General features: G+C 45.5%; 2 protein-coding genes across 2 annotated transcripts; both read left to right on the top strand.

Annotated features, from left to right (window-relative positions):
- The first annotated feature begins 1,013 nt into the window (after positions 1–1,013).
- Positions 1,014–8,677, top strand: EIF5A2 (eukaryotic translation initiation factor 5A2). The gene is made up of 5 exons (XM_063408284.1): positions 1,014–1,156; positions 1,379–1,577; positions 2,919–3,023; positions 4,463–4,594; positions 4,847–8,677. Exons 2-5 carry the CDS (start codon positions 1,413–1,415, stop codon positions 4,904–4,906), a joined length of 462 nt encoding a protein of 153 aa, XP_063264354.1. The 5' UTR covers positions 1,014–1,156; positions 1,379–1,412; the 3' UTR covers positions 4,907–8,677.
- A 276-nt stretch (positions 8,678–8,953) lies between these two features.
- Positions 8,954–11,043, top strand: RPL22L1 (ribosomal protein L22 like 1). Its single transcript, XM_063408286.1, has 4 exons — positions 8,954–9,018; positions 9,285–9,377; positions 9,763–9,884; positions 10,790–11,043. The coding sequence occupies exons 1-4, from the start codon at positions 9,010–9,012 to the stop codon at positions 10,932–10,934; spliced, it is 369 nt and encodes a 122-aa protein (XP_063264356.1). The 5' UTR covers positions 8,954–9,009; the 3' UTR covers positions 10,935–11,043.
- Positions 11,044–12,968: the final 1,925 nt, after the last annotated feature.

Here is a 12,968-nt window from a genome sequence, read left to right on the forward strand (position 1 = left end):
TCCTGAGGCAGCACAGGGAATGGTTGTTTGACAGGATGAGGGCAGTGCCATAGCTTAGAATACTTTGGATTGGGAAACCTCTTTAAAGATCATCTATTCCAAATCCCTGCCACGGGCACAGATATCTTTCACTAGATCAGATTGCTCTAAACCCCATCTACCCTGTCCTGGAACATTTTCAAGAGCTCAGTTTTTCTGAACACTTTTTTTTCCAAACCTATCCTCTTTTCAGTTTTAAACCTTGCCCTATCACTATAGGCCCTGGTAAAAAGTCTCTATCTTACACATAATCCTCCTTTATATATGGAAATACTGCAACAAGGTCTCCCTGGAACCTTCTCCTCTCCACGCTGAACAACCCCAATTTCGACGTTCTTTACAAAGGATCATCTTCATGGTCCTTCCCTGGATCTGCTCCAATAGATCCATTTGTTCCTTATGGTGGGGACTGCAGAGCTGGCCACAGTATTCCAGTACTGATAATTCCACCATTACTGGAATGTCAAGCAAAAGCCCTCAGTAAGGATCTCAGCCATCTCTGTCCCTCTAGGCTGATGACAATGCTTTCAAAACGCTCGTTTATTTTGACAAGGGGCACACAAGGCAGACAAACGAGCTTTGTGTGGACAGTCATGCACGGCTCTCTGGGCCTCGGGGACATTTCGGGGCACAAATTCCCTCCAATGTTCATCTAACTCCCACGGCGTAGCCAAGTAACTCTGCACCCGCGGCCGGCCCGGCCGCCCAAGATGGCGGCGGGGCGTGTGGGCTGTGGGGAGGCGGCGGCGCGCGGCGCCGCCTGGCGGCTGAGCAGCGGCGCCTCCGCCGCGCCCTCAGCGCGCCCGCCCCGCGCGGGCGCCGGGGAAGGGGCGTGGCCAGCGCGCGCGAGTGGGCGGGCGCGGGAAGTGCCGCCAGCACGTGGTTCGGGGTGGGGCTGCAAGACCACGCCCCCCGCGGTATCGCCGCGGGCCAATGAGCTGCGGCGGAAGTGGGGGGCGGGGCCGGGCCGTGCGCGCGCTGCCCGCGCCGCCCCTTCCCGCCGGCCGCCGCAGTGGTGTCGGGCGCGAGTGCGCCGCGCCCGCCGCTCCCTTCCCGCTCCCGCCCCGCTCCCCCGGGACCGCCGCGACCCCCGGCACCCCCCGACCCTTCTCTCAAGGTAACAGTGGACGCGGGGACGGGAAGGGAGGGGGGCGAAGCAGGCCCGGGGGTGGGAGGCCGGGGGCCCGCGGCACGTGGCGGGTCCCGCCCGCCGCGCACGTGTGCGGGGCGGGGGGGCCCGGCCCGCGCTCACTGCGGTGGGTGGTTGGGCCCGTGTCCGTCCCCCTCTCCCCCTCTCGCCGCCGGGGCTCCGAGCAGACCCTCTCTCGTTGTCGCGCAGCCCCCCCGCCGCCAGTCCTCCCCGTCGCACCGCCATGGCCGACGAGCTCGACTTCACCACGGGCGATGCCGGCGCCTCCTCCACCTACCCCATGCAGTGCTCGGCGCTGCGCAAGAACGGCTTCGTGGTGCTCAAGGGGCGCCCCTGCAAGATCGTGGAGATGTCCACCTCCAAGACCGGCAAGCACGGCCACGCCAAGGTGAGCGCTGCCCGCCCGGCTGTCGCGCAGCCCGCAGTGTGCGCTCCTGCGGCTCCCGGCTGGCCGGCAGGGATGGGTGTAGCGTTTCATTTGGCTCTGTGGCCCGCCTTTGCCTTCCTCGCCGCGGTGTCTCATCACTCCAGATCTGACTCAAGGGGTTTCAGTCTTGTAAAGCAGGAAGGATCAAAAACGGGGGGTTGTTTTTTTTCTCCCAACTTTTAACTCCTTAAAGCTTTTTTTTTTAAAAAAAAAAAGTTTTAACGCTCATTGTGAAAAAACCAGTTTCTGTAGTGGGGGTAGAGTAAGTTCTGGAAGGGGGGCTGATGAAATCACCAGGGCGTGGTTGGGTTGTGCTGTCACTACCCACCAGAGCACTTCTGTGTCTGCCCGTGCCGGCAGACTTTTACTATTGCAGTGTGAGAGCAGGAGTGCCCGTGCTGTGTTACATAATCCAGAGCTCGGCGGACACTCCGTGGGCCTGCTCTGGCCTTGCTTCGCTGCCTTTGCCTCGCGGCTTCTTTCCTTACCCCAGTGTCCCAGCAGGGATGTTTTTAGCCCCTGTCTGGGCCTGCAGCCCTGCTGCCCAAGCAGTTGGCTCATGCAGCTGTCCAGAGCTTGGAGCAAGGCTGAAATCCCCCTTCGTTCATTCATTTAGCTACACTTAAGGGTTGTGTATCAGAGTTGAATCAGATCTGTTACAAGCACTGACTAGAGAGATTTATAAAGTTTCCACATCCTTGTGCTGTATGTGTAGGGGAATAGAATATTTGGGGTTTGTCCAAGCTAGAGTAGATCAAGCTCTTCCTAATTCATTCCTTTTCCTTCCCTTTTGTTATGGCTTATTTTAATAGACAGATCCCAATTTCTTAAATACAGAAACAGCTGTGAGAAGAAAAGGACCCGAGAAGAACTGGTTAAACTGGTCATCTAAGTTCTAGTTGCAGTAAGCAGAGCAGCTGGCCTAAAGGGAGGTGGGCACTGCTGTGATCTCTGTGCATGACCACCTCTTTTCCCCTTAACTGCCTCGTTTTTAGAACAGCTAGATCTTAAAATAAATACATTCTTAAGCACAGTGGACTCTTAGCTTGCTGCTGTAAGTCTACAGAAGGCAGTGGAAGGTAACAGTGGCTGGTCTTGCTGTCATGTAGGGTTTCTGTAGTGTGCTGTGGAAGAGAGCGAGAGGCCCCCCTCGATGTTTTCATACCACAAGCAAAGGGTTGAGGCAGAATCTGGGATTGCAAGTGATCTCATAGAAAACTGAGTAGAACCAGCAATACTGATGGCAATAACATCTTGCTTTTCCAGGACCAACAGTAACAAGCTATTTTTTTACTCTTACAGGTCCATTTGGTTGGGATTGATATCTTCACTGGTAAAAAATATGAAGATATTTGCCCATCAACCCATAACATGGATGTTCCAAATATCAAGAGGAATGATTACCAGGTGAGTTAACAGTCATATGAAGTTTTATACTTCTAGTACCACACATAAACTCTTCATCCCCAAATTTGCCTCTCAATAAGGTGCTGTTGTCAGAATTAATGGGACTTGCCTGTCTAGACATGACACAGCTGAACTCATAGCATTTACTGAACTGCTAAACTGTCGAAACTCACTGATGAAGAGAGAGCTCCTGAGTGTATAAACAACCTGAGGTCAGAGTAGCAATCTTAAGGCATGACAGGTTATAGACATAATTCATACCATGCTTTCTCTAGCTATTGTTATAAGGCCACTTCTGGATTCTTTGTGGTACTGGCATGCTTTAGAATATGGGGAGAGGTTTTCCCTGCTGTAAGTTAATATTAAAGGAGAATCAGGATCTCACATAACTAAAGTTGAATCTAAGCATAAATTGTCATTTATAGTTTCACTCTTACATGGGGTAGATGAATCCCCAAACCAGTCCTAAACTGCATCTGATGCCAATTCTAACTTGCCAAAGTGTTTTCTGCCCCTTATGGGGAAAGTGGCTTTAGGTGATAACAAATAGTTTTGAACCTCCTGAACTCTACATTGAAATATATGTATGAAGGGAGCAACTTCTGTAATGCCTTCTGTAGTGTGGTTAGTGAGCTTTTAAAAGCACAGTTCAGGTTGATTTGTAACACGTTTGCTATCTTCCCATTGGATTGGGAATTGTTCTGATCAGGAACTGACACATCCACATCATCTGGAAAGCTGCAATTGCTTGACAAAGTCCAAGTTCAGTGTTTTAGCTAACAGTCTTTGGTGTCCTCACAACAACTGATGCTCTTGGAATAAAATGTGATCAGCCTGTCTTAGGGCTCAGACTTTCCAAGAAGTTCTTAGTGTTATCTTGGTGGTCTTTCTCTATTGTTCTCACATTATAATTTTTTTGATTTACTCTTACATGTTCCAGATTTCCCAACCTGCTCTGCCAAAGTAGCCATTCCTCTTAGCCCAGGCTTTTGGTTAGGCTGAAAACAGCATAATGAAAGTGGTCCAGGCATAATGAAAGTGGTCCAGGGCTTGGTGGATGTTCCCTAATTTATTAGTGTTTAATGTAAATGATAGTATCTCACTGTAGAGATGCAGGTATAGAAGTGTATAGCTACTACTGACCTGGAAGCAGTACATTTCCTAAATCACACAGATGGGGTTTCTAGTGTTCCACCTACTAGGAAGTAACCAGCAGGGTTTTGTTGGTTCTTGATAGCAGAATGCCTTTTGCTACAGTTGCCCTAACTTTTAGCCCACTGAACTTATGTTAAAAATGGATTTTAATAAGGTTATTAACTGTTACAGAGTACTAAAGAATTATTGTAGCAGGTAGAGTTCACTGCCTTCTGCTTACATTAAGCTGCTGCCTGCTGGTGACTGCTGATGTTAAACTTCTACAAATGAACTTCTCTTTGCAGCTGATAGGCATTCAGGATGGATATCTCTCCCTGCTGACGGAAAGTGGTGAAGTTCGTGAGGATCTAAAGTTGCCAGAAGGGGATCTTGGCAAAGAAATTGAAGGAAAATTCAATGCCAATGAAGATGTGCAGGTAAGTAGGGAGGGCAGACTAGAACAGGTAGGGTTAATCCCACTTGCTGATACAATGAAGAAGTCTTACTCTGATATTGACCACTTGTATCTCTTTGTGAGGGGTGGGGATTAGTCCTTTGAGATGGAGGAGAACATTTGTACTGGAGCACTCAAAAGAAATGGGATAGATATTAAAATGTGAAAGTTTGTAGCTTCTAGGAGCACTTTCTGTGGCCTGGGCTGGAGCTCACCTCTGTGTCTTCTCTTCCAGATATCTGTCATAAGTGCAATGAATGAAGAATGTGCTGTAGCCATAAAGCCTTGCAAGTAAAGAAGATCGCCAGGCTCGGGCAACTGCTCAGGTCTGGACAAACCACAGATCTATAAATTTGGTCCTTATTGTCACCAAAGCTCTGGCCTTCACAAGCAACCTCATTTCCTTTTTGAATTGTTAAAAAGCAGTGCTGGATTCTGGATTAGTGTTGCAGGCTAACTGGCAGTTTTCAAAATCACTGAGATTTTAATTCCTTAATTGTAACTATTTTAACATTCCTGTGGGTTTCAGCTGTGGATCTAAGAAACCAATCAGGTGTTACTAGTGGATATATTTTTATTTGCTTGAGCAAAACAGTGTTTGTCTGTATGAACAGACAAAATACAGTATTCAGGGGCTTTTAGATAAGCTGGTAGGTATCTAGGATTATAAAATTACCTAGAGCACAAATAGTATTTTTCTTGACATCTTTAGGTAGAACTGACAGTAAAAGTAGCTCTTTTTTTTTGTTTTTTTAAAGCTGAAGTACTTTGTGGATTGGGACTCTTGCAGAACTGTAGGTGCCAATCACAACTTTTAGACCAAGAAACTCAAGTGATCAGAAATGCCAGCTGGCTTGACCAAGCCCCAGTGGCCATGTGCAACTAAACTGTATTACCTCTGTTTTCTTCTTTGCCAACTTGTTGGCTTATTGTAACGATAAAATGGTTTAAAAAAAAAAAGCCTACCTGTGGTTTAGGCAGGCTGTTGGAATATTGAGTAGATAAGACACAGATAGGTCAAGGGGACACAAAGGTGAGAATGGATGTTAAAGCTATAGACTTTCACTCGAGGCCTTTGTCAGACTTGAAAAATAAAATAGAAAAATGCAGTTCAATTGCTTTCCTTTATTATATTTATCTTAAACTATAAAAGGGTGACAAACTCATGGGAATCTGTTGCAGTGCTTCCAGCTTTAGGTTTTAACCTTCAGGTTCAGACCATATTTTTGTAGCACAGGGACCACACGTTTTTCAGAAAGTGGGACAAACTGTAGCATTGAGCCTAAACTAAATGCATGTGATTCTTTTTAAAGAAAAATAAAACGATTGTATTTTCAAAACATTAACTTGACAGACGATACCGAACAACCATGGCTTCACTATAAAAGTAAATAACTTGCTACCTAGTTAGGGAAGCTGGCTCCTGTCCTGGGGGAGTTCTGAGTCATAGCAACATGCATGCATGCCTCTTAACTATTTAGTAATTTAACAAGGCTTCACAGCAATAGTTATGAAGGATAATTAGCCTGCTCCTGTCTAAGGCGTTCAACTTGAATTCTAAGACTTGGTGACTCTGTGAGTAGGGAAACTTCCTTAGTCCATGGCTCAGACCTCTCTTCACAGTTGATAAATTGTTTCATGAACTTGCCTTAATGCTCAGTGGCTGATGGAGGGATGACACGGAAGCTGCCCTGGACAGCACGCACAATTGACACTACTTTGCAGCCAGAGTTGGACTTCACGCTGCCCTTAACTGCTTAAAATGTTTTCAGCTTCACAGTTTGTACTCTCTAGTCCCCAAAGGGCTCGTGGCAACTGTCCTGAGCTGCCCTTGGCCACACTGGGGCAGGGCTTAGCAAACACAGGAGGTGTAATGCAGGTGGCAAAAGCACGCGTTGTCCACAGACTTCCCACGCCGGAGAGAGCAGTACCAGTGAAGGTAAAGACAGCAATAAATACCCTCTTGTAATAAAGCACAGCTACCTGGGACACCTGGCAGAGGTAGGACCTGCCACACGCTCTTGCCTAGCACAAAACATGTTGCAGGTGAACTCTCTAAGTGGCACCTCGACTGAAATGGCAAAGCCGCTTTTAAAAGAAGCTCTAGATGGAAATGCTTCCAGAACAGTTCTGAAGTGGATGAGGAGTAGTTCAGGCTAGGCTGCACTGTGTTCCCTTCTGCCTCTCCATCAGGCTCGTACCTGGAAGGCAGGCTTTGTTGGCTCTGAAGGTGACTGTAACCATTGCTGATGATGCTGACAGCAGGCTGAGCTGTGTGCTGTCACATGGGAAGTCAGAGGTTGCTACATCAAACTAATGCAAGTTCTATCACCATATTACAAATACTTCCACTATGCTTGAGAACTACAAGACTTGAATTTGTCCTTGCTCTGGTAGTGCTTTAGTCTATATTCAGGTTCCTGTCTGACCTCTAAAACCTTTGTGGAAGACAGGTACCTGATGTCACTGGCCCACAATCTAAGCAGTTCCTTGGACTGAGCTCCCTGGGACCAGGGCTGGTTTAAGCCCTGTTCCTACAAGTGCAGTCCTGGCCTGACTGGAGTTTTCAGGTACTACAGCAATGTAAAGATAGAGGTTTCATGACCTCCAGCTTGCTGGAAGAGCCCTCCTGGGGACTTTCAGATGTCCTTCTACTGCAACCTTCAGTTCTGCAAGATTTAAATGATTAAGTACTTGATTATAGGTTTGTTCTTATATACTTAGTTGTCTTTGTGAAGCACTTCAGACACCATGGAAGTGCAGAGCATCATGCATGAAGTTTCCCATAGGTACATAAAGCATGTCTTGAAGCATAATCTCCAAGTTTCAGTAAGGTTAAAAGTTGCTTCTAAATCAAAACATGTATTTCAGGCATTTTTTTTTTCCAAAGTAAGACGCTTCAGTTTCCTGTCAGAATCGTTGCAACAAACTTTGTGATCAGTAGTCCATAGAGATGTGTATTTTTAATATCCATAACCAAGTGCTTAGGGAAGTTCTCCTTTCATAGCTTTACTTTGAAACAAATCTTATCAGTGTATTTGTTCTGTATTACTGTCTTAACACTTTAATTGTGTCAAAACCATAAATTTCTTATAGCTGATGGCAATTGCTTAGAGTAAAGCCTGTGAACACAGGGAGGTGGTGAGAGGTATTTCCACTCCAAATAATGAGGTTTTTTATGGCTCCTGTTCATTGAGTTTCTCTTACTACTTCACACAATTGGAAAGACTGCAGTGTTTTCTGCCTCAAATGTTGGCAAATAATACTTTGAGAATTCAATAGTATTCTAATTTTTGCTTGTAATGGTGGTTTTTCAACTGGGCTCTTGCTGGTTGAGCCATGTTCTCAGGGCTGTTTTTTTTTAAGCTGAAGTTCATTATTTCTCTTGCAGGTTTTTCTAATCTGAAGTGTACCCAGAAATGGTGCACGGTCTGTAGTTTCACAATACAGATAATTTTACATAATCTGTAAAGAAGTCAAGTTTGTTGACAGTTCTAACTCTTATGGTTACTGCAGGTCAGTCTCACAGAATTCAAAATTCAATAAATCCCACTATTATTTTTTTTTTTCTTTCGGTTGAGTACTTAGAATGTAGTTTGTTACAGTAGAACTAAACTTCAGGCTATAAAGAGACCTTGTTCAGGATATTGTGATGATCTGCTGGGAATGTCACTGAAGGTGTGGATCCTGGAGCGCTCGGCAGCTCAGCACCAGGCGGTCGGAGGCTCTCCAGCACCCGCACTGTGGCCCTGCAGTATTTGGCATCCGAGAGTGACTTGGTTTGTTGATCTCCGAGGAGATGTTTGCTGTGCTTTGCTGTATCAGAAGCCCTCTCGTCCTGTGCTGTGTGTTGTACGCAAACGCGGCCGCCGCGGCCTCCACGGCTTTTCCTGCTCGTGGGACAAACCCGACCCTGTAACCGGCACCAGCCGGGCGCGGCGGCAGCTCCGGTGTCTGTGTGGAAAGCTCTGTTACTGTTCTCAACACCATGGAAACGATCAGGGGAAAGATTTGTACGTGTGTGTGTTTTGCTCCAGAAACAATAAAGGTGTCAGTGCTGTGGGGACATGCTGCTGGTTACAGTGACGGGAGCGCGGTGGGGCTGCCAAGGGGTTTCGTAGCCGCTTTCGGGGGAAGGGGACGGGCGGTTGCGGATCGTGCGGGAAGAAGAGGAAGGCGTGCGGGAGGAAAAGGAAAGCGTGCGGCCGCGTCCCCTCCTGTGGGAATAGCGCCAGGGAATTCCACGCGGGATCCCTTCCCAGGGCCGCCATCTTCCCGGGAGCACCGGCGCCTCCCGGCGTGCCCCGCGCGCCGGCGCGGTGACGTCACGCGCGGGTATAAAAACGCGGCGTGGCCGGCACCACTTCCTTTCTGCAGGAGCGGCGCGGCGGGAGCGCAATGGCGCCGGTGAGAGCGGGAGGGAGGCGGCGGCGGGGCCGGCCGGGGCAGCCCTGGGGCGGGTGAACAGCCAGCGACCGTCCCGGTGCGAGCGGGGCTTTCCCGAGGGGGATTCGTGTGGGAGGCGGCCGGGCCGGACCGGGCCGAGCCGGCTGCAGTGAGCCGCGCTGGCCGGGAGGTGGCGCTCCCAGTGCCATGTGTGTCCCCACCTTGGGTCGGAGAAAAGTTTTTTGCGACCCGGTTTGTTAATGGTGAGGAATTCTTTGGTGTTTTAGCAAAAGGACCGAAAATCCAAAAAATCAACCTGGAAGTTTTGCCTTGACCTGACCCATCCTGTGGAAGATGGAATCTTTGATTCCGGGAATTTTGTAAGTCGTGGTTTTGCTCATACTTGTGACGCATGGTATAATAAAAGCCTTAGTGCAGTAACTGAGTTACAGTTGAAAAGCTACATTCTAAATAAGTTAAACCATCAGCTGTTCTTTAAAATACTGTCATTTAAAGATAAATGTTTGGTTTTATAGCATGTTTCATATCTCTCCATGAATAGAACTGTTTTAAATTAATTTCTGCTTTAGCATGGGGGGGATTTTTTTATAATTACATGCTGCTAAATATTTTTGCACTCTAAATACTTCTGTCACAACACAAATAAATGGTGGTTTTTAATGTTGCTTCCTGACTAGGGTCCCTTCCCTAGTTCATACCTAGGGTGCCATTCCCTAGTGTTGTATTTGTTTAATGTTGAAACAGGAACAGTTCCTAAAGGAGAAGGTTAAGGTCAATGGGAAAACTGGAAACTTGGGCAACACCGTTCACATTGAACGCCTGAAGAACAAGATCACAGTGACCTCTGAGAAGCAGTTTTCTAAAAGGTTGGCGTGGGTGTCATTCTGTTGTGTTTGTGGGGTTTGAACTGGGGGATGTTGAACATAAATCCAGAGTCATTTAGCTTGGAAAAGATCTTCATGATCATCAAGTCCAGCTGTAAACCTGACACTGCCAAATCCACCACTAAACCATGTCCTATAAACACGCATTAATATTCAGTTCTTGCCTGCAAAATGAATTCTAATTAGTGCACTTCTGATACTTGGAGAGGTGTTAGCTCTAACCTTCATAGCACTTGTAAATATTAGTGAAACATGTAATTAAAACAGATTTATTGTATCAGATATTTAAAAATCACCTTTTAAAACTCAAGGCTTGATTGCTAATTAATGTTGACTCTAAGCATATTAATAGAGATACTTCATATAGGTCCTTAGAAGTGTGTCAGGAGGAGATGGACCTTTAAAATAACACTGAATTAATGCTGTGGGTGGCTGTTTGGTTATTTAATTGGTTGTATTATTATGAGTCTGTGCATGATGTGGGTTGTTGCAAACAAACCCTTTAAGCCAAGTGAAGCCTTGAGCTGTTCAGTTTGTGAGGACGCACAGGAGCTGAGTGCACTGATGAGAGGTACAGATCCTTCCTTGCATCCCCTCTTTGTTTGCTGATATGGGTGCAGCAGAATCTGTTATGTTGGACCAAGGCTTAGAACCAGTTACCAGTGCTTTCTGGTTACTGGCATTTTACTGTGTAGTCAAATGAATAATAACTTCTTACATGTCTGTAGTGAAAATAGGCTTTTATTGCCTGTCAGAGTGATTTTTTTTTATATCTGGGTATAATTACTGTGGGAGTGCCCTGCTCATGACATTGTCTTGGGTGGAGTGCAGACAGCAGCAGGGGTTGTCCAGTGAGAAGCTTCTAACCTGAAATTCCTGATTTTCAGGTACCTGAAATACCTCACCAAGAAGTACCTCAAGAAGAACAACCTGCGGGACTGGCTCCGCGTCGTTGCGTCCGACAAGGAGACGTACGAGCTGCGCTACTTCCAGATCAGCCAGGATGAGGAGGGATCAGAGTCTGAGGACTAACTGAACCTTGGCTTTATGCTCTGTGCAGAGTACAAAAGACTAGAACATCTATTTATAAGAACACTTTAACTTATTGGTGAATAAAGATTTTGTACCCTGTTGGACAGAGCATGGTTGGTTTTCTGGTATTTTTCTTAAACTCCAGTTAGAAAACAGCACGGGAGTCTTTTGATTTGCAGTTTTCCTTCCACTGCCAGGAATCAGCTGTTCAGTTTGCACCAGTGAATGTCCCAGTAGGAAAAAACTGAACCCTTTGCCCAGTACATAAATAGGACAATCAATTTAAAATCAGTTTAATCAATTTTTAATCATATTGGTGCAAATAGTTCTAGAGCTTGTTGTGACTGAAAGTACCAGCTCCTTCTGTGAATTTATGTGAAGGTAATGGCAAAATACTTAAAACAAGTTTGCTTCTACTTATTTTAGGTTTAAAAATAGGCTTGCAGATGGTAAGTGGGTTTTTTCCTGTGTGATTTACTGCATTTCCTAATTAGTTGTGGTATTCCTGTGTGTAACCATAAGTCTTGAAGACAACAAAGATTTGATAGGTTTATATTAGATGGATAAATGAGATGGAGACAAACCTGATTACCAGCTAAAGCATCTTAAGGAGAGGACTGAGATTTCCTTCAATATTGACAGTACCTGAATCCCATAAAACCTATATAACTGTTTCTCCTTTTATGGTATATTTTACAGTTCTTGCTTTTGACTTCTGGAATTATTTCTTTAAAACAGGTATTCCTCTAGTAGAAGTGGGGAGTTCTTCACTGAAACAATTCCATAACTATGAACTAGTTCTTCATATAATATCAAGGGAGATTTGTGTTTTCATTATGAAAAAAGTATTTGTGAGTCTGCATTTGCAGTAACTTGCATGTAGATGCATTTCAGTTCCATGTAGTGTCTTTTGTATGTGATTAATCGGAATATTTACTCAGGTTCCAGTGTGCTGGTGTACTCTGGAATTAGTAATGCCGTATTTGTTCAATGTTGTAAACCAGGGATACATCTAGACTGATAATAACTGAACTTTACACTGGGTAGTGCTGCCTAGGAATTTCCTAGGAAATTGGAGGAAAACTAGGCAATGGTGAAGCAACAATTAAGGGTGGTTTTCTTTTTCTGTAAATCCCAAAGATTGCTAATAGTGTTACAAAACATTTACAGTACCAGTAATTAATACTGTGTTGAACAAGCCATGTTTTTCATGGTAAAACTGCAAGTATTTCTAAAACTTATCTGTTTCCTTTGCTGCATGAAGTTAAGCAAAGGGCCTGACTTTACAGTTCTGTTTCAAAACTCATTCCCACCTGGTGTTTCAGAGCTGTGCTTTTATGTGACAGCATATCCTTTACACCACACTGACACAACAAACCTGTTGTGATTAAATGGAACAAGCACCAACAAAAATTGGAGCTAATGGGATCACACTGCCTTGTTATCCTTCCTTTCAAAGCAGGCTGGCAGCCACGTGTGTGGTTGTCACCAGTCAGAGGAAAACAAGGCCTGGGATTGCAAGAAAAAAACAACTTATTTCAGAGCTGGGTTTGGAGGAAACTGCCAAAATACTCCTGCAGGTTTGTATTTCCCTGCAGTTAACTGCAGTGAGGATGGAGGGCAGGAATTCCTTTTCCCAGTGCTTGAAAATACTAAACTTAGAACAACCAAAACTCTGGATCTAGAGTACTTAATAAATTTAGTAAAATTTTCCTTTAGATCCAGCCAGGCATTTTTGTTTTGTCCCTGTGTTGCTGTCCAAGCTCCACTGGCCATACCCAGAGATTCCCATCCTGAGTGTGGATGCTGGTACAGCTCTTCTGCAGGTAGGACTTTTATCAGGTCATGGTGCATATATGTGTTAGGCATAGAAACCACAAAAGGGGGTTGGTTTTAAATGTAAATGAAGCTTTTACAATGTGATTGTTAAATGTTTAATGGGGAAAACTAGCTGGAGTCTATAGATGAGACACTGATTCCAAGCAACACTTCAGAAAAATGGTGATTCTTCCATAATTTCATGTGCTTTTGCAG

Source organism: Prinia subflava, chromosome 11, assembly GCF_021018805.1.
Source record: "Prinia subflava isolate CZ2003 ecotype Zambia chromosome 11, Cam_Psub_1.2, whole genome shotgun sequence".
Classification (NCBI taxonomy): domain Eukaryota; kingdom Metazoa; phylum Chordata; class Aves; order Passeriformes; family Cisticolidae; genus Prinia; species Prinia subflava.